This window comes from Rhynchophorus ferrugineus, unplaced genomic scaffold (genome assembly GCF_030347505.1).
Source record: "Rhynchophorus ferrugineus isolate W39M unplaced genomic scaffold, kcgeb_rfMv2 rfM11, whole genome shotgun sequence".
Lineage (NCBI taxonomy): Eukaryota > Metazoa > Arthropoda > Insecta > Coleoptera > Curculionidae > Rhynchophorus > Rhynchophorus ferrugineus.
In genome coordinates this window covers 18,157,704-18,178,570 of record NW_027472590.1, presented here as the reverse complement: position 1 = coordinate 18,178,570, position 20,867 = coordinate 18,157,704, and the positions used below count along the sequence as shown (strand labels likewise).

Below are 20,867 nucleotides of genomic sequence, written 5' to 3'. Positions count from 1 at the left end.
TGCGTTGTTGCTATATGGAATTATGGTATTATTTATTATTATTGATGCTCATGCAGTCTGATTATATGTGAACTGCACATGGCTAGACTTTCTTTTGTTAATTTTATTTTACAGATTTTGATCCAATTATTTATATTGTCACTTGTAGCCATCGTCATATTTTCCATTTGTGGTTTATCACACGATTCTATAGCGTATGAGCAAGGCCATCATGTCATACCTTATCCAAAGCTTCTACTACATCTAAGAATATAGCTGAACATACCTTTTGACCATCATAGGCTTTTCCAATTACATCTGTTATTCTGTGCACCTGGTCAATTGTTGAATGCTTGTTAATAAAATCGAACTGGTATGTAGGTATTAGGTTTGTTCTCTATATATTCGCTTTTATTCCCTTCAATAGATATTTTTCATATACTTGAGATATTCTGGCAGCAGTGAGACAGGTAAATAGGATTAAAAAACATTCGAGTGCCACCTTGTAAAAGTGGCTTGTAGTGGCTATAAAAAATTCTCCTGGAAAATATCTACAGTGACAAGACCCATAAATTGGAGAGTATATATTTTTTAGTTGAAGGAAATTATATTGAAAAAATAAATGAATTTTTTTAACTATAAATCCTTTTTGCCATTTCTGTGAACCTGGTAACCTTGTATATTATGTCTATGAATCAAAAGCTATTTATAATTTCATAGGTGTTGGTGTATGCAAAATTGCATCGAAATGTTACATGAAGGAGAATGTAGGAGATAGTTAATGATAATTAATTAATCAAAAATAGATACATTTGATTTTTATCTCGTTAATATAACAAATTATGTATACGTAGGCAAAAAGTTGCAATATGTTTTTTTTAATGTCTTTCACATTTGGTATGCAAAATTTAATCATTGTTGATAGTTTTTTCTTATATAACAGCAGTATTAATTATTCATACACTAGTAGTTTTCGAAATGTTAATTATTTCATTTTGTCTTATATTTTATATATTTTTTCATTATGTTCTACTGAACTGAATATCAATATTATTGATTATCAAGATGTTTTCTTCTCTAGAATCTTCTTTACTCAGAATAATTTACACTCAAGAACATATGGTATTCACATGAAAATTTGTTTAGTAATTTGATAATTAGCCATTCTTTATCATAATAATATTATTTTACTTCATAGTTTATGTTGTTTTTTTCTAAACTTTTTTTCAATATCTGATAATAAACAAGATAAAAATTTGTCATGGTCACCATTAACTAGTTACCTTGGCACGATTGTTTATCTTAAATCGTTTTTATGCACTTTATATAAATGAAATATGAACATATAAACATCCTGTAGTGATGTGGGTAGAATTATAGGCCCGCTCGACCTGCAGCTCAAGAGCAGCTGGTTTGAAACCCACCGATATGTGCACGCCTATAAGTATAAAATTTAACAATGATCTTTCAAGTGATCATTTGAAAATCTGATCCTCTAAGCTAGCAAAATATATTGACGATTTCTGTTTTTTAGTATTGTTCATTAAACTTTTAAAATATTTTTACAAAATTTTGTTATAAGAAGAAGAAATACCGCAGGATAGTGTGCTGTGCTTCTGTGTATCAATATACCACAATTTTGTATTAATTATATCTTACGTTAAATATGCCCAATATAATATTAGTTTGTAGAATTAATATATTACTATTGTTCAGTTGCAATTGCGTCAGCATACAAGCAGGACGAGTGTGGAAAAAACACATTTTATATATTAGTATTTTTCAAAATCATAACACAATAGTTACTTTTTCTGGCCATACTATCGTATTAGCTATGGGTAAATGAATATCATGAAAAAGAAGAAGTAGTAATCATCAGTAAACCAAAGTAAAGACGGTCAAACAATAACGAATCAGACTGAACGAGAGAACATAAATATATCCCAGTCAATTTCACGAATAAAAGAAATCAATTTGAACCCAATTCAGCGATTTGAAAACAAAATATTCAGGAGTAATGTTAACAATGCGTGGTGCTTTGGAAATAATTATATCCATAAAGATTAAGAAATGGTCGCCATTAACTAAGCCATTACAAAATTTGTCTTGAGCATCACGTCAGTGAACAGTCTTCATCAAGTCAAGATCATATTCCATCATCATATGACAAGGCAACTTTAAAGGTTATCTTTTGAACTAGTATGAGTTAGTACAAAAAGACAACACAATGTTAGTGCTGCAATAAGTAAGAGATTCTAGTGCAAAAATATTTAGTTTCTTTAATTTATAGTAATTGAAGTCTGCACAGCTTTACTCATTAATCAATTATTAGTTCAGATTGTAATTTTAATAATATCACTGAGATATTATTTAATAAAAATATATGTGATTTATGCTTCTATGGTATACTGTTAACTTTTAACTCTTTTTATTACTTTCGAACATATTGCACTGAAACTATTATTCTCCTTAAGTTTTTAAATTTTTTGCGGGTATTTCTACTGTAGATGTTTACATAAAATTAATATTAAAAAATCGCAGCCATTTTAACTTGTCCACATTTTTCCTCTAGCTTCTCCATTAATTAAATTTTGTAATTGTTATTGAGACATTATTGACAAGAGGTTTTCTTCTTTCAACAAAATCGTATACTCTCGAAGCTTATTTATAGATTAACTTTTTATTAAAACAGCAAAACGACTGCATTATAAATAAATTTTACGATTTCTTATTCAACTAAGCTTAATTTTAAAACAACCGTGGAGGATCCATAGAATTTTTCAGAGATCGCGAATAATGTTAGCTGCTTTGTAAAATTATCGCTACGTTTCAAACTCATCAAATGATTGTTTTGGCTAATTGCTAGAAGGATATACAAAAGTATTAACTGAGGACCATAGTTTAAAGGCCACTTATCGGTAATTTCTATTCAAAAAACATGATTTAATGTTTGCTTAGTAATATTTAAACATTATTATTAAATATAGTAGGTTGTTTTAATATGTAATCTTTCTAAAGATGGTAATCAAAATTTCCTTTCAATCTATTAATTCATTCTTTATTTCATTCATTTTTGACATTGGAAAAGATATATTATTGCAATATTTCTGATCATCGCTATATACTACTAAAATGTGATACAACATACAACTGTTAAATGTAATTGTTTTAACTTTTCTCTACAACATCTTTGCAGACGCTGAAGATTTCGACATTCGTTATGTTCGAATACAATCAATTGCAAGTCATCCAAGAGGACAAAGCTCGACAACACTTTGTAATAATTGTAAGAAGTACACTGTTGCAGCTGGTTCTTTCGATACATTATCATCGTTTTTTATGGAAAAAGTTGAAAGTGATCAAGAAATAAGTTTTTTGAAGAGGTCGAGATAATTTTAGTAAAAGCTGTGTATATTTTACCAGGAACAAAAGTAAAAAATAGTCTCAGGTTATTATTGTAGCGAAATGTTGAACCATTTGGGAATATTTAGATGGGAAAATTCGTAGAAAACACCCATTTCGTAGAACATAAATAATTTTACATAGCTAAAATCAGTGAATCAAAGTTAATAAATTATTTCTGCATCCTGTTTACTAGTCTGATTTCGCTTATTCGAATTTCTGATCATTCTCGCACCTCAAAAAATGAGTTCATAAAACGCGATATTCATTCGATTCTATAATAGATTGCAGGATATTTGAAATTTGAAATTTATTCCGTTCCGCGAACTTTTCGAACAACCTACTACATGCAAAAGAAATAACTTAGTTGCCAACATAATACAAACGGGATAAGCACAAGACGAAAGAATCCTTCAAATGCAGGAAGTATTGCGTGTTGGTAATTACTCGTTCGAAAATAACTCGGTTTTACGTTAGACCATGTGACAGTTTCAGCAACTTCCTGTGTTCGGTGAGTCGTCCAGAAACTTTTTTCGCCGTTAGTTACGTCAGGATACGTTTAGGCCTTCATAACGGTCTCCCTCCGACTCGGACTGATTCTAGCGCAAATTATTTTCCGACTTGGTTTATTTATTTATATGGCCGTGTGTCGTGGGCCACGTTATTTATTATATCAGCGGTGAGACCGCTAGGATTTAATTGAATTTTATATTAAATATGTTTGAATTGTGTTTGTTTGAACTTCATAAATATATATGGACAGTAAAATTAATTTCTTGAAAATGTAATGTTCTGGAAAATTGTGCTGAAATCTGAAAACTGTGTATTATTTTTTAAATTATTGTGCCACTATTTTGTGATAGGTTTTGAGGTAGTTTAGCGTTCTGTATCGTATTAGTTGAACTCCATATCACTTTTCATTAGCATATTGGAAAACTAAAATATTTGCAAATTATAACCGAGAGTAACATGGCATAGAAACCTCATCTTATTCTTCACTAATTAAAGGATTTACAACAGATGGTGTTACAGTTTATTCAATTACATCCGGTACATTTGTAATCAACTTCATGTTGAAACCTACTGAGAGGCTTCACCATTCAGTTTGTGTCATTTCGTCGAAGTGTGAACAAAAATTATTTTCATGCCTTGAAAATTTCTGTTTCACTTATATGGGACATGATTTCAACATGTAAATAATGGTTTCGGCTTTTTGGAAGTGATGATGTTGAGACCAAAGACAAAGAGAGTTATATATATATATATATATATATATATATATATATATATATATATATATATGTATATATTATATATATATATATATGTATATATATATATATATATATATATATATATATATATATATATATATATATATATATATTATAAAGGCGAATTGCAGATTAGCCGGCAAGGACTAGTAGCAGTGTAATAATAAATAAATAGTCAAAAAACTAAGCGGTAAAGAAAGTATATACATACATATTTAGAGTTTTAGTTTTAGAGTATAAATATTGAAAAAGAGTAATTAAACAAAAAAAAAGAAGAACAGAAAATGGATAGTCAAAAATATTTTTAAAACACTATAGTTTTATTATTTAATTAATGTCGAATTTTACCTTAGAGCTCATTAAATATTTAATACAACATTAATAACGTGCTGCTCTCGAATAACTTCAGTGAAAAGCTCTTATTCAACGTACTCTTTTCGCTGTTAATTCAACGGTAAATTAGCTCGAGCTAATTAAATTACTTGTCTATATTTGGGCTATGCTAAAGGGGCGGTCTTAAAATTAGTTCAGCGGCAGACGTGGTTGAATATTCGCATCTAATATTCACAGGTTAACTTTAATTTTAGCTCGCAAAGCTTAGCAATAATTATTACCCAGTTTGCATATTATATGAATAAATTAAGCAAGTGAACGAAAGGTACAAAGCACTAATTTTACCAGTGTTGCATGTAATTAATAATGACTAATAAATTATAAGCCAACAACTTAATGCTACTGAGAGATATAGTGCAGTTGACAGCCATAAAATTAGTATATTACTATTATTTGTCTGCTAATGTTTTTCAATGATCAACTGCCGTATATCAATACATTTTTGACCAGTATTTTAAAATAATTTTGAGAAGTATCTCTGAGAGAAATAAAAAGTAGGTTGAGAAAATCGTATATCATATAAATGTCTAAAAATATCTTAATAACCTAATATTTTCATGTATATAGTATCAGAATAATTTCGTTGCAAATGCGGGGATTTTGGAAGTCGGTAAGGCCCCACCATAATCTTAAAGCATGTGAGAGTCTCATAGAGGACTTTTGACTCTAAATAATGTACATTTTGTAAATGTAATTTGTAAATTAATATTGTCGAAAACAGCAATATATTTGTGTGTTTAACTTAAAGCAGCATTGTAAAAGCCATTATGCATAGATAAGAGAATTCGTGTAATTCTTAATTTAAAGTTTACCATTGTGGGTTAACTATTTGCATATGTTTAAATTTTCGATATGATGATTAGATTGTCTGTATTGGGATTAACTTTATGTTTAAAATATTTTAAAAGAAATTAAGGGTAGAAATGGACATTTGTTCATGAATTCAAAGAACTGAAAGATATCAATGATTAATAAACGTTATGCTTTTATAACACCTATTTGTGGATTGGACGATGTTACAAATTTTTTTGACGAACTAAGTAATCTACTAATCAAAAATTAAATAAGACTATTAACTTAAATACGAATAATGGGGTAAGGAAATAAAAAAGTTCAATTCATTATACTCAAGAAGTCAAGTGGATAATATATTATATTTTGGTATAATATATTTTTAGTTGTATTAGAAAATGAAGTTAGAGAAATAATCATATAAAAACAAATTAAAATTGCTGCGGAAAACTACTTGATTTGCAGAAGGTGGAAATTATGGAAACTACATATGTATGCCTTAATCGAATACAGATGATGTGTCAAATTATTGTGTGTTCTTACTTGTTATTAGTCAGAACTATTTAATATTGTGTACACTGAATATTAAATAAACAGAGAAATAGTTTTACTTCTCGAATATGAAGAATATATGAAGCTATCTTGTACTGCTTTTGTGGAAGTGTTAGTTATAGGTTATCCAGTTTGCATTAATTGGTTATCATTTGTTGCAATTAAAGTTGTAATATGATTTAACTTTTTACTATATTTTTTTATTATTCTATATATATTACATGTTCATAAATTTATATAAGTATATAACAATATCAAATGAAGATACAGAACACTACATTACCCTTTACCAACATCTTTAAGCAAATTATATTTTCATACTCTTTAATATAAATGTCCATTTGTTCCATCGAAGATTACAATTTAATGTTACAAACGTATAACATATTGCTTTTATCCATTTGATTTTATTTATTCATTTTAGTTTTATATAATAACCTAGCGTTTTATGTGGATCTAGTAATACCTTCAAATTCTTTTGGCTGTCCAGAACTCTCTTTGTCTTCGGTGTCAAAATCACCACTTTCAAACACTTTTTCTTTTTTTGTACACACTTTGACGAAATGACACAAACTAAATATATATATATATATATATATATATATATATATATATATATATATATATATATGTGTGTGTGTGTGTGTGTGTGGTGTTATTTAAGAGTTATAATATTGATTAAAAAATTGAGTCTCTCTCTTGTCTCTTTGCGACTTATTAATATTTATTTTCACCAAATGTAATTTAAATAGCTAAATTTTAATAGATTTTCCGAATAGTATATATAGTAGTTTTAACATATTCTAATGTCAAGAGGAAATTATCCACCACTGTAAAATTTCTGGGTTGTTGAAACTAAGTAATCTGGTAAAAAACACTCTTGAACCTTTTGTTTGTCTGCAATCCTATGCTTTCTCTAACTGACACAATGATAGAATGTAATTTTAGTTTATCTCTTCTTGGAACTATAACAATTCTATATGTTTATACTGGCATCATAGTGAGTTTTTCCCAACATCATTTCCCGTATTTGAATGGTTTCCTGCGTCTTCAGAATATTGCTTAGTGCAAGTTGTCCATTTGTTTTGTTTTTGTTTATATTGGATTTCTCCCCATATTTTGATAAGATATCCATTAATCATTATATAAGTATCATTGCATAAAACATAATCTAGATGTTGTAATATATGGGTTTAACGTATCTCTATATAGAATAACAGTTTTCCATTTAGCGTTATTGAATTATTCAGTATATGCAGATCTTATACGATGATCACGAAACGTTCGACATTCAATACTTTTGCTGCTCTATTTGTAAAAAGTGTACTACCTGATATAAGAATGATGTTGCTCCGTCGTATCCCAATTGTCGGTTAAACACTACTTAAAAGTAGTGATTTTGGTGTCATTGAAAAAGAAAGTTGCTAAAACCGAATAAAACTGTTATTACAAATGTTCAATAGCATCAATTGCATGATATATTATTCCTAAAATAACCAGCGATAGCGAGTAACAGACGCAAAAACATGCTCTTGCGTGGCAACGCTCAACCACACAATTCAAGAGTTGTGAAGGATAACCAGTTGCAGAACGAATGGAAAGTTCTGCCGTGCCCAGCGTACTCACTAGACATAACGCCTTCTAGTTATCACTTATTCAGATCAATTCAACCTGGCTTGTCTGGTGCACAGTTTCTATACACTTATGAACTGCGAAAATGAGTTGGAGCACTGCCAAGCCAACATAATTCTTTCGATACGGTATCGCTATTTTCGAGGAAGATGACACAAGTTGTAGAAAGCTTTAAAAATAGTTTGATTAATATATGTTGTACTAATTTTTCTCAATAAATGTCTTTACCAGAATACATGCAAGCATCCATTGAATTTGTTGAGAAGCGGAAATATTAACTAGTACTATTTTATAAACAATAGATTTAGTTATCGATGAGTTTTAGAGATTTATGTGAGAATCACTAAAACAATAGAGAAAAACGAATGAATCAACATTAATTTAACAATAGTTGAATTGTTTAATGAACTGTGTGGTATGTACAAGTAACAGTCATGACTAACCTCATATCCGAAGTAATCATATTAATGATAATTTTTGTGCAAAATTCTGCAATTTTCCAAGTTGCTTAAGGTGACGATATTTTGACGTGAAATTATTTTGCATCATTATTTCAAAGACTTAACTCAATCCAAAACACAGCACTAAGGATTTTCCTGGGAGCCTTTCATACCAGTCCGATTGACAATTTACTTTGCGAAGCGGAGATTTCTTCCTTGAATTCTCGACGACGAACTGTTGCTAAAGTATGCAGGCTCTTTGAGATTCAAGCCAAGACTGTGTCAATATGGGCTGTTTTTTCGTACCAACTGCAATGCCACTCTTATGGGGAGAATATATAAAAGGTTTTGCCGTTACTTTTAGAGAATTTATAGTCTCTTCTACTAAATAGAATACCTTCTTGATCTACATAGATGGATCTAAGGGTAACGAATATACGAGAGCTAAACACCATCAATCACAATAATGGCAAGAATATCACTTACATGTGGGCTTCATCCCACATGGGAATTGAGGATAATGAGAGAGCGGATCACCTTACGGGGAGGAGGGAAGGATCGGTTTCGGAGAATTGTCTTCATTGGAGCGGAGACCTAAATTCGCATTATAGCATACTTTATAAAAAACTGGATCAATTAAACTGGGATTTGATGGCAAATAATAAACTATGCGAAGTAAAAAAAATTACCATGACCTTAATATTCGGGACATTGGTAGGCGCAAATTAGGTATCTTCTCCCGACTTCGAATAGGTCACTGCAAATTGTCCCATAAGTTTCTTCTTAAGGGAGACAACCCACCCATTTGTAATAAATGCAGATCCTCGTTGAGGATCAGACACATCCTGGTTGAGTGCCATGGGTACGCCCTCCAGAGGCTGCTGGCCTAGAGGGATCCATGGAAAAGCTTCAAAAGCAGCTGATTAATAATTATCTGGCAGCCATTGGATTACCACAGTATATGTGATTAAGGCTATTAATATTTAATACTAATTTCTTTGTACCGTTATATATTAATTTATGCATTTTAAACTATCCATATTTTATGCTTTATATTTTATACTCTTTATTTTTAAACTATCTGTTTCTATCTACATTTGTAAGTATTCCTGCATTTTATTTATAGAAAAATTTGTTTATGATAGCATTTTATATTGTCTCTTACTCTATTTATACTGTCTTCTGTAATATTATATCGTACTAGATCCTAAATAGCCCATGAGGCTGATAAATTATTTTAGAAAGATTGCTCAACAATGAAGTTTTTGAACCACAGCTTCTTTAACAAAACTTTACCATACTAATAGCGGTAATATTTTCAAACCTAAATAATTTAGTTACGGGTTCGTAATAAATGTTGTACGTTATATTAATTTTAGTAACACATACCGACATTCACGCATATACACAACATCATTTACTTATTTAGTTACGTGTATTTATATTATTTTTCTTTTATTTCAGTGCGAAAGGAAGATGAGAAAAATAGCAACAACAAATCGAAAGGAAATGTATACATTGAAGAGAACAAAACCAAGAAGTAGACGGTGGTGTAGCCTATATGGAGAAAGCGTAGCTATTGTGTGTGTGTAGGCTGATACATATTGGCTCTGGCAATATAGGAAAACAGATGGAGACAGTCGGATTTAGCAACTTCAAATACACTTCCTCCCTGTCCACGCCTACTGGGGATAAATCTACCGTACCATCGATTTATTTTTGGAACTGAAATTTCGATATTTCGAAAATTCTAGTGTTTTCAAAATTCATGAATGAAATAAAACGAAAATAACTCTTATGCTTACTGAATGTTACACATATCATTTTCATATAGATAACATTTAACAAAGACTTTCATTTTAGGTTTAGTTTTCCATTTTTCTGTTATTAAAAAGTCGAATTTTAGTCATTAGTTAAGTAAAATATTTGCTAATTAAAATTTTAATAGCCTGATCAAAACCATTAAAATTACAGGAAATTGGAAAATTGAATGCTAAACGGCCTTAATAATATAAACTACTTCAAGTGAAATATTAAGTACAAAATTTGTTCCATTAATATCTAGAAAGGTACTAATACATTCAGCTTACAGTAGATTAAGACGTAATTTTTTGATTTCATTTGGATTTCAAAATAATAAATTGGATATAACTCGAACCATCCAGAATATATATATTTTCGCAATTAAAAAGTTAAATACATTCTTTATGTTGTTTTTGTTGAACTTTTTACAGTTTTAATCTAATGTAAGTTATAGCTTTTTAACTAATATGTTTGTTCCTTGTTTTCCTTCACTAAAATTCCACGTTCATGGCTAATCACGACAATGAGGTAGTAAAATTTTCAATAAACCCTGGAAAATTTATACGTACCCCAGTTTTATTAATTTATTTGTAGAAAAAAATAATGCCTGTATTTTTCTGTATATAATATTATATGTTAGATCTTTCGGCTATACAATAGTCTTCTCTGTCTTGTAAATACCTGATTTTATTTTATTTTTTAACATTTCCCCCCCCCCCCTTTTAGTATTACTGCAAGGCTTTATATTCCTTTTTTTAGTAATAAATGGAAAGTTCATACTTCAATTACACTAATGCAGTACCTCATGGTTTGTGACTAAGATTCAGTTGTAAAAATAGTGTCACAAAATATTGTGCGTTTGTATAAACATATTGCCAATGTATGTATAACTACAACACTTATTTATTTTAGAAATAAAATATATGTCATAGATTAGAATGAAATAGGTATCTTGACATCAAATGTAAATATATAAATACCTTAACCAATAAAAGTTAATGAAAAGTAATATTGCTAGTGTAAATTAACATTGTCCTGTTTCCTTTAAGATCGTTTCCTATTTCCATTTTTTAAACAATGGTATATTTCACATTTCACAATTTGAATGAATCGATTGATTCTAAGTGGTACCGAAATATCTATTGTCACTTATCAGGATGAAATCTACATGCATATAGCCGGCTGTAAGAAAATAAGTAGTGAGACAAAAGTAGAAATAATGTTGTTGGCAAATGTAGGTCATATTAATAATATGTTACTATCTATAATATACTCTATCAGTATATTTTAGGCGCTTGACTGTATTTCGATAAAAATATATATTGGTAATAAAACGAAAAATCAATGTAAATTTGGTATTTTTCTACATAAAATAAGAGCCATTTAGTATTATTGAGTTATTCAACGTAAACAGACCAATCATGCAATGCTCAAATTTTCAACATTTACTACTTTTGTTGTTTGATCATGAAACAATTTTAGACATAACATATCAATTGAAAAGTCCCCGGCCTACCATAGTAAAACATGTTTTCTTGGCAAAATTAGTTTTTTTATTCAACATAAATCCCTTCGAGGATGATACACTTATTATAGCGACCCTCCAACTTTTCGATACCATTTTTGTAGTACAATTTATCCATTGCATCAAAATAGGCCTCAGTTCCCGTGATCAACTTTTCATTCGATGAAAATTTCTTGCCAGCGAGCATTCTTTTGAGATATGAGGACAGAAAATAGTCGCTGGCCACCAGATCTGGAAAATACGGTGGATGAGGAGGTAAATTCATGGATTTTTGACACGGTGCATTATCTTGGTCAAGCAGTACTTTCTGTTTCTTCAAATGCGGCCATTTTCGCCGATTTCGTATGAAATAATAATAACGTTATGTAATAGTCGCTGTTGATGGTCCTTCCTTTTTCAAGGTAGTCAATGAAAATTATTCCATGCGCATCCCAAAATATAGACGCCATAACCTTGCCAGCCGACTGTTGCGTATTCCCCCGCTTTAGAGTGGATTCATCGTGTGCAGTCCACTCGGATAGCTGTCGATTGGACTTTGGTGTGGAATGATGGAGCCATGTTTCATCCATTGTCACATATCGATGCAAAAACTCGGGTTTATTACGCTTGATCATCTTCAAACACTGCTCCAAATCATCAACTCTTCGTTGTTTTTCGTCAAAAGTGAACTCGCGCAGTACCCATTTTGGACAGAGCTTTCTCATACCCAAATATTCGTGAATCATATGATGTACACGTTCAGTTGATATCTTTAGAGTGTCTACTATTTCATTCAATTTCAATTTACGGTCATTCAAAATCATTTTGTGGATTTCTTAATATTCTCGTCGGTAACAACCTCTTTTGGGCGTTCACTGCGTTCACCGTCTTCGATGCTTATTTCACCACGTCTAAACTTAGCATACCAACCCTTGATGGTTGACTTTCCTAGGGCAGTGTCCGGAAACTCGACATCAAGACACGTTCTTGCTTCAACAGTATTTTTTCCCTTCAAAAAGCAATATTTTATCAACACGCGAAATTCCTTTTTATCCATTTTTTTCACAATAACAAATGTTGTTTCACTCAAAATGCTATAATTCACAAACTAATGATCCGACAGCTGTAAAATTTATACACGCATCTTTTGAGGGTTAGGGCTAACTAGAAAATATATGGATATAATTATAGTAGCGCCATCTAGATGCCAGGTCGGGGACTTTTCAATAGACCTGTTACATGATCTGTCTGGTCCAAATTATTATATAACTTTCAGAAAATATTTTCATCACTCCCAGGAAAAAATATATAATAATGACTGAACATTTTTATGTGGTTTCCCCATTAGATCTGGCCCACAACTATCCATTCTTCTTTATAATTACACAATTTTTTTTCCAAATCCAAGATGATCAGCTAGGAATAAATGGTATTTTGCTGATGTCGCTTCTGGTTTAGGAAAATTGTGTTTTACAGGCGACAGAGATCCCAGGATACGACTGGGGTTGCGGAATTTGGTAATCGATTTAACTATCGAGATTGGTGGATGGGTAGGGAATTGATCGGCAGATTTTCTTATTGTAACCAAGGGAGAACTTCACACTGAGCACGTTCATGGAGTTCGCTTTGTTTTTCATGAACGGTGTGCTGATTCTAGATGGGTGTTCGCATTCCTCATAAAGTATGGGGCATTCAGTAACGCATCGATACGAGTATGACCCCGGGACTGTAACCGGTGGTGAAGAAAGCTGTGTCTGCATAAATTTCTGTGTTTGATTGCTTGGGAAGTGGGAAATCAGCTACGTATAGGCTGAACAATGTTGGCACTAATCGAGGACCCTGCGGAACTCCTTCAGGCATTTGTTTCTGAGAGGAGACTGCATCGCCGATTTTAACTTCAAAGGATCTATTCTTCAAGAATGAGTGGATTAAGGAATCCCCAGCCCTAGTTGTTTTGCTTTGAAGGTTAGACGGTTGGCCACACTTGGTCGAAAGGTGGTTTTGCGACCTTTTCTAAGTGCGTGATGGATTTCGACGCGAACAGCTTGATGAAGGTTTAAGTGTTTGGCACGAAAACCGTATTATTCATTGGGAATTATGAATTAAGCCCGTCAGTGAAATTTTTTAGAGCGCGTAATATCGCTTTTTCGACAAGTTTAGAGACTGAACTAACCAGGCTGATAACCTCAGGATGAAGTTAATGGTATTGGCAAGCTCGGGAAGTTGCTTGTTGGTGAAGTTTTTGAGAGGGCTTGCTGTGATTCCACCTAGGCCTGGAGCTTTTTAAAAGATAGATGTTTCATCGAGAGCTGAAGGTCTCTGGGAGAGACTATGCTCCTTAAAAGGCGATCTGATGGAAAGGTTATCGTCTTTAAAAATGGGATTGTGTCAGTTATGGATCTGTTCTGGAGGGCTAAGTGAAGGGTTGAATTTCATTTGATTATCGAAAGTATCGGCAAGGAGCTCGGCTTTTTCCGTATTTGCTAGGACGATATCCGTTAGACAGATCGGCTTTTAGAAGGGTAATTTAAGTTTTCATCATTACGCCTATTATTTTCGCCGACACTCCAGAGATCGTAAGGAGCAGTGCTATAGAAGATTTTTTTTAAATCCAAAAAGTAAAAATATCTACGGTCTCAAGAGCTAAATTATCGCTACTTACTCAAATGGGATTAGGAATCGCAACTTAACCTATGGACACTTTTCTTAAGGTAATTCTCCCCTTCCTTGCACAAGATGTAGTAGGAGACTCAAAATACATACTACAGTATATGCCATCAATTTTGATACCAGCTGAATGTTCGCAAAATTCTGAAGGAATTTTTCTGAGGTCTTTTTTACATTTCTTAATTTTTATTAGTATTACTGTTAAAATATTAAGGTTATAAACCCATTATGTTTAACAAAAAGATCTATGAGGAGCGAAAAGAGAATACGAATAAATATAAAATAAATTATAACATATAGAAATACATACAAGTTTTTATTATTATCTCTAAGAACTTCAACAATATGTCCATTTATGATTTCCGTTATACAGTATGACTATAATTACATGTAGAAGATCGCTTCAGTAAGTGATCTGCTGTACAAACTTATAATCTAATTGTTATTCTAAATACTATTCTAACTTATTCTAAAGTCTATCCTATCTTACTATAAAGAATCTTTAATATCGTCTATTAATCAGTTCCTATTGTAGTTTGCGTTTGAGACTACTCACTTCACTGTCATTGCCCACATTTAAATCTTTGACGAGTGAATTTGGATACACTAATAGTCTTTCAGAGTACTTTGCACTAACACTTCGTATAATATTCATTATGGGTTCTAAATAATATAAAGTGTTAACTAAGTTCCTAAAGCAACGTCATCTTTCAGTCAAAAGTAGAACTGAAAATTCTACGTCATTTAAATATTTCATCTGGTTCCAATAATAACCAATTAACCAAACCAATCCAAACAATTGATTACCAAAGTTTCATTATTAAATTATTTTTTATACATTTTATTATAAAAACTTTACAGATACAGTAAGCTGCAATGGTTATGCCTTAGCAAAAAGTTACATTCGAGTGTATAATGAAACTCCAGTCTATCGCCATGATCCTGTCAAAATCAAAGCTGATCAAAGTCCAAAAAATAAATTATCAAAAAAAATAGTGTCAAGTTTTGGTATGAAGAAGCAAGGTTGTACCTGGATTACTTCCAAAATTGTAAAATAATAAATGTAGATTATTAGTGTAGTTGTGCGTAAACAATATGACGCAAGAATTCTTTTAAAAAAATACAAATTATTTCAACATCTAGCTGATTCACCGGATTTCGTTTCCCGTAATAGGCTGTTCTCACATCTCAACAGGTAATAGTTACTGGAAGAGCGTATTTTCCAGGGCTTTAGAAAATGATTAGTTGATGAGATTCATAAATACCGTTTATAAGTAACTTTAGAATCAGATTATTAAATTTAAAAACCTAAATCAAAATGGTTGGTCGAAATCAAACATGATTTGTTTGAGATAGGCGAATACAAAATAAGGAAAAAGTCACAGAGGGAAATAATCCATTTTAAGTCACTCTTTCTTGAGAAGTTAAATCATTAATTTGTTTTTCATCATAAAATTCAATTTCAAAACTATAAATTAACTTTAATATATTTTTTGACATAAAATAATGCGATCTTTCTCTACATAGGAAATCTGCACCATCTATTTTAATAAATATTATCGCAACTTTTCAATTCCAAACAGAAAATCAAAAGTAGATATATTCACTTCAGTATACTTTCGGTATACTTTTGGTAGAACTTCAGAGCGATAGGGTTTTATATAGTTAATAAAAGTGAACTCAATAATTAGTCTGATAAAAGAATGACGAACAATAATAATAGAAGTAGTCATAGAGAAATAGAGATTTAACCTAATAGGAAATTTTGGAGAAATGTTTCGCGACGTCCAATATGTAGATGTCGCTACTTTTAACTTATTACTTATAAGCTGCGACGGAATCTGATTGGCTCACTTCGTTTCTATGGTTCGTTTGTTATTTACTTATTTTGAGCCCCATTTATTATGACAATGGCTATCATAAGGAATAGTGCGTTTAGAGATTAAATTATTAGTTCATTAGTATATATAAGTCAGTAGTACAAAAAGTAAAGTTTATTATTGATCTAGGAAGTATTGTGTATCCGGATGCACAGATAGTAAAGAAATGTAGAAAATGTAGAACCGTTTTCGTTCGAAGAAGTATTTGGATGTCATTAAACAATGGTTCGTTACATCCATGTTTTATTATTGTAAGTTGGGGTAAGTTTATTCATATATATTCAAACATCAAATATCAATTTTTTTAATTTTAGAGATTAATCCCCTTCCAAAAGGAGCTATGCAAACGGGTATATACTTTTCTTCTTGGATCAATAGTTGCAGCTTCAATAAAATAAATAGTAGCTCCTGAATGCAGATCTATTAAGAGTAGGTAAACCGATATTCAATACACGAGGAATATTGCTGTAAAATTTATTGCACAAGTAAGAACAAATTTCTTAAAGTGACATCAATTTAATAACTACCTTGAGGGGTTCTTTGCATTCAAGAAAAAAGTTTAATTATCCATATAAATACATTGGCTTAAGGCTATTTATACTATCTTGGTTAGTTTTTTTTTTGGATCCAGCTAATGGATTCAGGAATACACATCCTCGGCTAGTATGTTTTAGAAGTCATTTGAATAGATTAATATAAGTTAATTTTTTCATCTCATTGGTCGTTAGGAAATTGTGAAGAGGAAGAACATGAGGGCTCTTTAAATAATTATAATAGCGTGGGATGACTCTATAACTTGATTTCCAGATATTCCTATATGAATATACGAGCCAAGGTAATATCTTATGTCCCAGCAAATTGTTTCATTACACTGTCAGTAGGGCTCTTTTAGCCTCTTCTTTTGATTAATTTTTAATTTTTAAACTATTATTTTATCCCGCCATATTGGCACGTCGATAATATAACAAATTTTTGTGACATATCTTTAAAAAATGTAAATTCAAAACCTTTTATTTTAATTGTACACATAAAATGATTTCCCATATAGAATGTGTAAAGACTAGTATCTAGGTAATAGATTAAATTGATGGCACTAAAGAAATATGAAAAAGGAAAAAGACGGAATGACTTATGTCTTAGAGATATATTTATTTTTATATTATATTTATATTTTATAGATAAATTTACATTATATTATTATTGTTACCGATTATATTTATATTTATTTACTTTTACATATATTTATATTTAATTGAATTTTATTTAATAAATTTCTTTCAGAAAAAAAATGTTTTTATTTAAATTTCATTGGTCAACTAAACATAACTCAAGGCTGTCACATGCCAAGCATTACTAATGGGCCAATCAAATGTCTTCACAGTAAAATATTTTTCTTACAGGTGCCTATAATGGAGATTTAAATTAACCAATCAAATTACTTGAATGGCCGATTATGCGACCTCTGGATGTTGGGCAAAACAAAACTTAGCGCCTGAGTCGCCTATTAAGTTGCATCTCTATTACTCTATAGAAGTAGTATTTAAACAAATCAAAAGACTAAAGAATTTAAACAGAGTTGCTTCGAAAAATATGTAAGTAAATTCAAAAGATCAATTATTAGAGTATTGTCTATTAAAAATTATCAAATAAATAGGTTCAATGCAATAATGAGAAAGCTGAATTATTCGCAAAACATTTAGCTAACGTATTCCAACCGAATGATATAGAATCTACAATAAAAAGGCTTCTGGAATTCATGTTATTTCACCTGAGTTATTAAAAGGGCTGCTACGAAAAGCAATAATCATGTTGACATATATATTTAATGCCTGTTTGAGAGTGAACCATGTTCCGAGAGGTCTTAAGGTTACTCGAATAATTATGCTTGACATAATAATGAATACTTGACAAACCGACAGAGCAAGTTGGACGTCTCACAGGCTGTTTACTGGGTATGGCATTTGGAATTAATAAACAAAATGAGCAAATTGCTACCGCGGAATTTCTGTCTACCGCTGGAATCATATATTCTCGAAAGAAAATTTAGAGTCTCACATGAAGGAGCATTCTCAACACTAAAACCTATTTCAGCTGGAGTTTACAGTGTAGTGTCTTGGGAGCGCTCCAATATCTGCTCTATATTGCTGATATCCCAATAACAAAAGAAACAGTACTTGGAGCATTTGCCGACCACATATTTATCATGACAGAAGGCGTATCTCTGACTAAGGCTGCAAAAAAGTATAACTAGCAGTCAACAAGATCTACATATGGATTAGAGATAGAGACTGAAAAGTACAGCTTAATGGCTCCAAATCTGTCTATGTTAATTTTGCGTTGAGGCGAAATGATAAAACCTAATTATATCACTTGATCGATATCCGATTCCTCAATCAGAAACAATCAAATACACGTTAGACAAAAAGCAGAGCAGATTAGATTCAGAGTCAAGCAACTGTACTGGTTAGTCGGAAGATATTTTCGACCCAAAATCAAAGAGATTGGTTCGTCGGTTAATTATAAAGCTAATTTGCACCTATGAGTTGCAAATACGGGTATTGCAAAACTGGTAATCCAACGCACCCAAAACAAAGTTCTACTGTTAATTACCAATGCTTATCGCGCGTAACCAACGAAGAGCTGCCCGATGACCTCGAAATCAAATTGATAAACGAAGCAATCCAGATTTCGCCTTAAAACTTGAAATAAGGTTACTAAATCACAACCACGTGGAAGCAATAGAGCTGCTGGACAACACGTAGGAAATCAGAAGATTGAAGCGAATCAAACCACACGAATTTGTTTAGTGTATAAGTATATTTTTAACTTTAGCTTAAATAGTTTCAGTAGATTAGTTTTATTTTAATGTTGGAAATACATACTGAGGTATTAATCCCGTACTGGCCTTGCTTGTGTATTAATACAAGTACAAGAGAACAGTAGTTATAAATTAATTGTAAATTAAGATTGTATCAAGCGTATCAAATTTAAGATGTAATTAATTTAAAAAAATAATCAGTCATTCAATAATTTCCACAACAATAACTTTTAGGCAGTTTCCTAAAAAAAATTCATCGATCAATAAGTTGTCACTAGGCGCCAGCTCTGGGCTTTGCAGAAGTGACAAAACTGTTTGAAGCGAAATTTGTTCATTTGACCATTGTTTTTAAAATATTCATTTCTTTTTCAGTGAAACTACTGCAACCTTTAATCTAAACGATACATTGTCATTAAATTTTAACACGTGTAATGACCGTGATATAAGGTAATCATCCTATAATAATAATAATATTAAATAATTTTGAAACCGCTACTATATAACAGAAATTGTTCCATTTACATCCCATAAAATAAGACAATATAAAGTAACGACGTTCATTCTGTAAAGTTGACATTATTGCGTTGAAGGCGTGGTAAGGTCGATTTTAACATCTAAATCTCAATTATTTTGTCAGAAGTTTAAGCATAAATATAATTAATCCCATTAGAGCACAAATATCTTGTTGAATTTTGTCTATTCTTTTATGATAAGTTAAAAATACGTTATTTAGAAATTAAATATTTCGTAGAAATACATTCTTTCTTTTTCGTGTTTGGTAGGGCTGTATGTAATTGTAATTGTCATTTATAATTTTTATAAGAACAGTGTAACTGATGTATAGTAATCGCCGCCTTGGTTGGAGTAGTCGTAAAGGCGACAGGATGATTATCCTGCTGATACCATAGTCGTGTGTTAAAATCCTGCTGAGATATGGTCGTAAATTCATGTTGGTAATTGTTTACCATTTATGATTGTTCTTAGGCAAGAGTGCAAAATCGGATAAGGCCTTCATGGCCATGAATTTTTACTTCAGTGTCGAATTGAATGTAGATCCATTTTTTCATTTAACACAAAACCTTATTGTTCTTTTTCTGGCAAGTAATTAACTACGATAAGGAAATAGTTCGAAATGGCATTTTCAGTGAATTCGTAGTATAAGTATTTTTCTTCCTAGCCTTCTTCTGAATAGCTTTCATCGGATATAAACGTATGCAAATAGTTGGTTCATGAGTTGTAATTGCCCTTTTTCGAACTTTTTGGTCCTGCAGTGGTTCTTTGTCGTCCAATAAATTATTATTGACACCACTGACATCCAAATCGTCATGTTCATGAAAACAAAATGGAAAATTGGGATGTGATAAAGTACCATCACCAAAAATTTATAAAAGTGTTGATGATGGGCCTTGGCAGTAGAATTTTTCGAATTGAACTACACAAGTAATGAATGCTGAAAATGTAATTTTTGTCAGAATAACTCAGTATTACTAAATAGAAACCTGTTATTATATGTGAAAAATGTCAATACCATATAACAGTTAGGCCAAATTGTTTAAGAATTGTTTATATTTATACTTCGTATTCTCAGAAATAAATATTGTTGATTAAAATACAAGGAAGCACCTAATAATCATAACAATAAAATATGTAGTACTTCTAAAAATTAATTGAATTAAATTAATAGAAACCTAAGATATATTAAATACTATGACTAAATTTTTACATGTTTTT

General features: G+C 31.1%; 1 protein-coding gene across 2 annotated transcripts in view; it reads left to right on the top strand.

Moving 5' to 3' along the window:
- The window catches only part of wgn (Tumor necrosis factor receptor superfamily member wengen), a 240,361-nt gene extending 229,085 nt beyond the window's left edge, over window positions 1-11,276 (top strand). For both annotated transcript variants that reach the window (XM_076417813.1, XM_076417814.1), the window contains one exon: window positions 9,929-11,276. In XM_076417813.1, coding sequence (XP_076273928.1) covers window positions 9,929-10,008 — 80 coding nt within the window. In that variant the 3' untranslated portion in view covers window positions 10,009-11,276. The remainder of the gene's footprint in view (window positions 1-9,928) is intronic.
- Window positions 11,277-20,867: the final 9,591 nt, after the last annotated feature.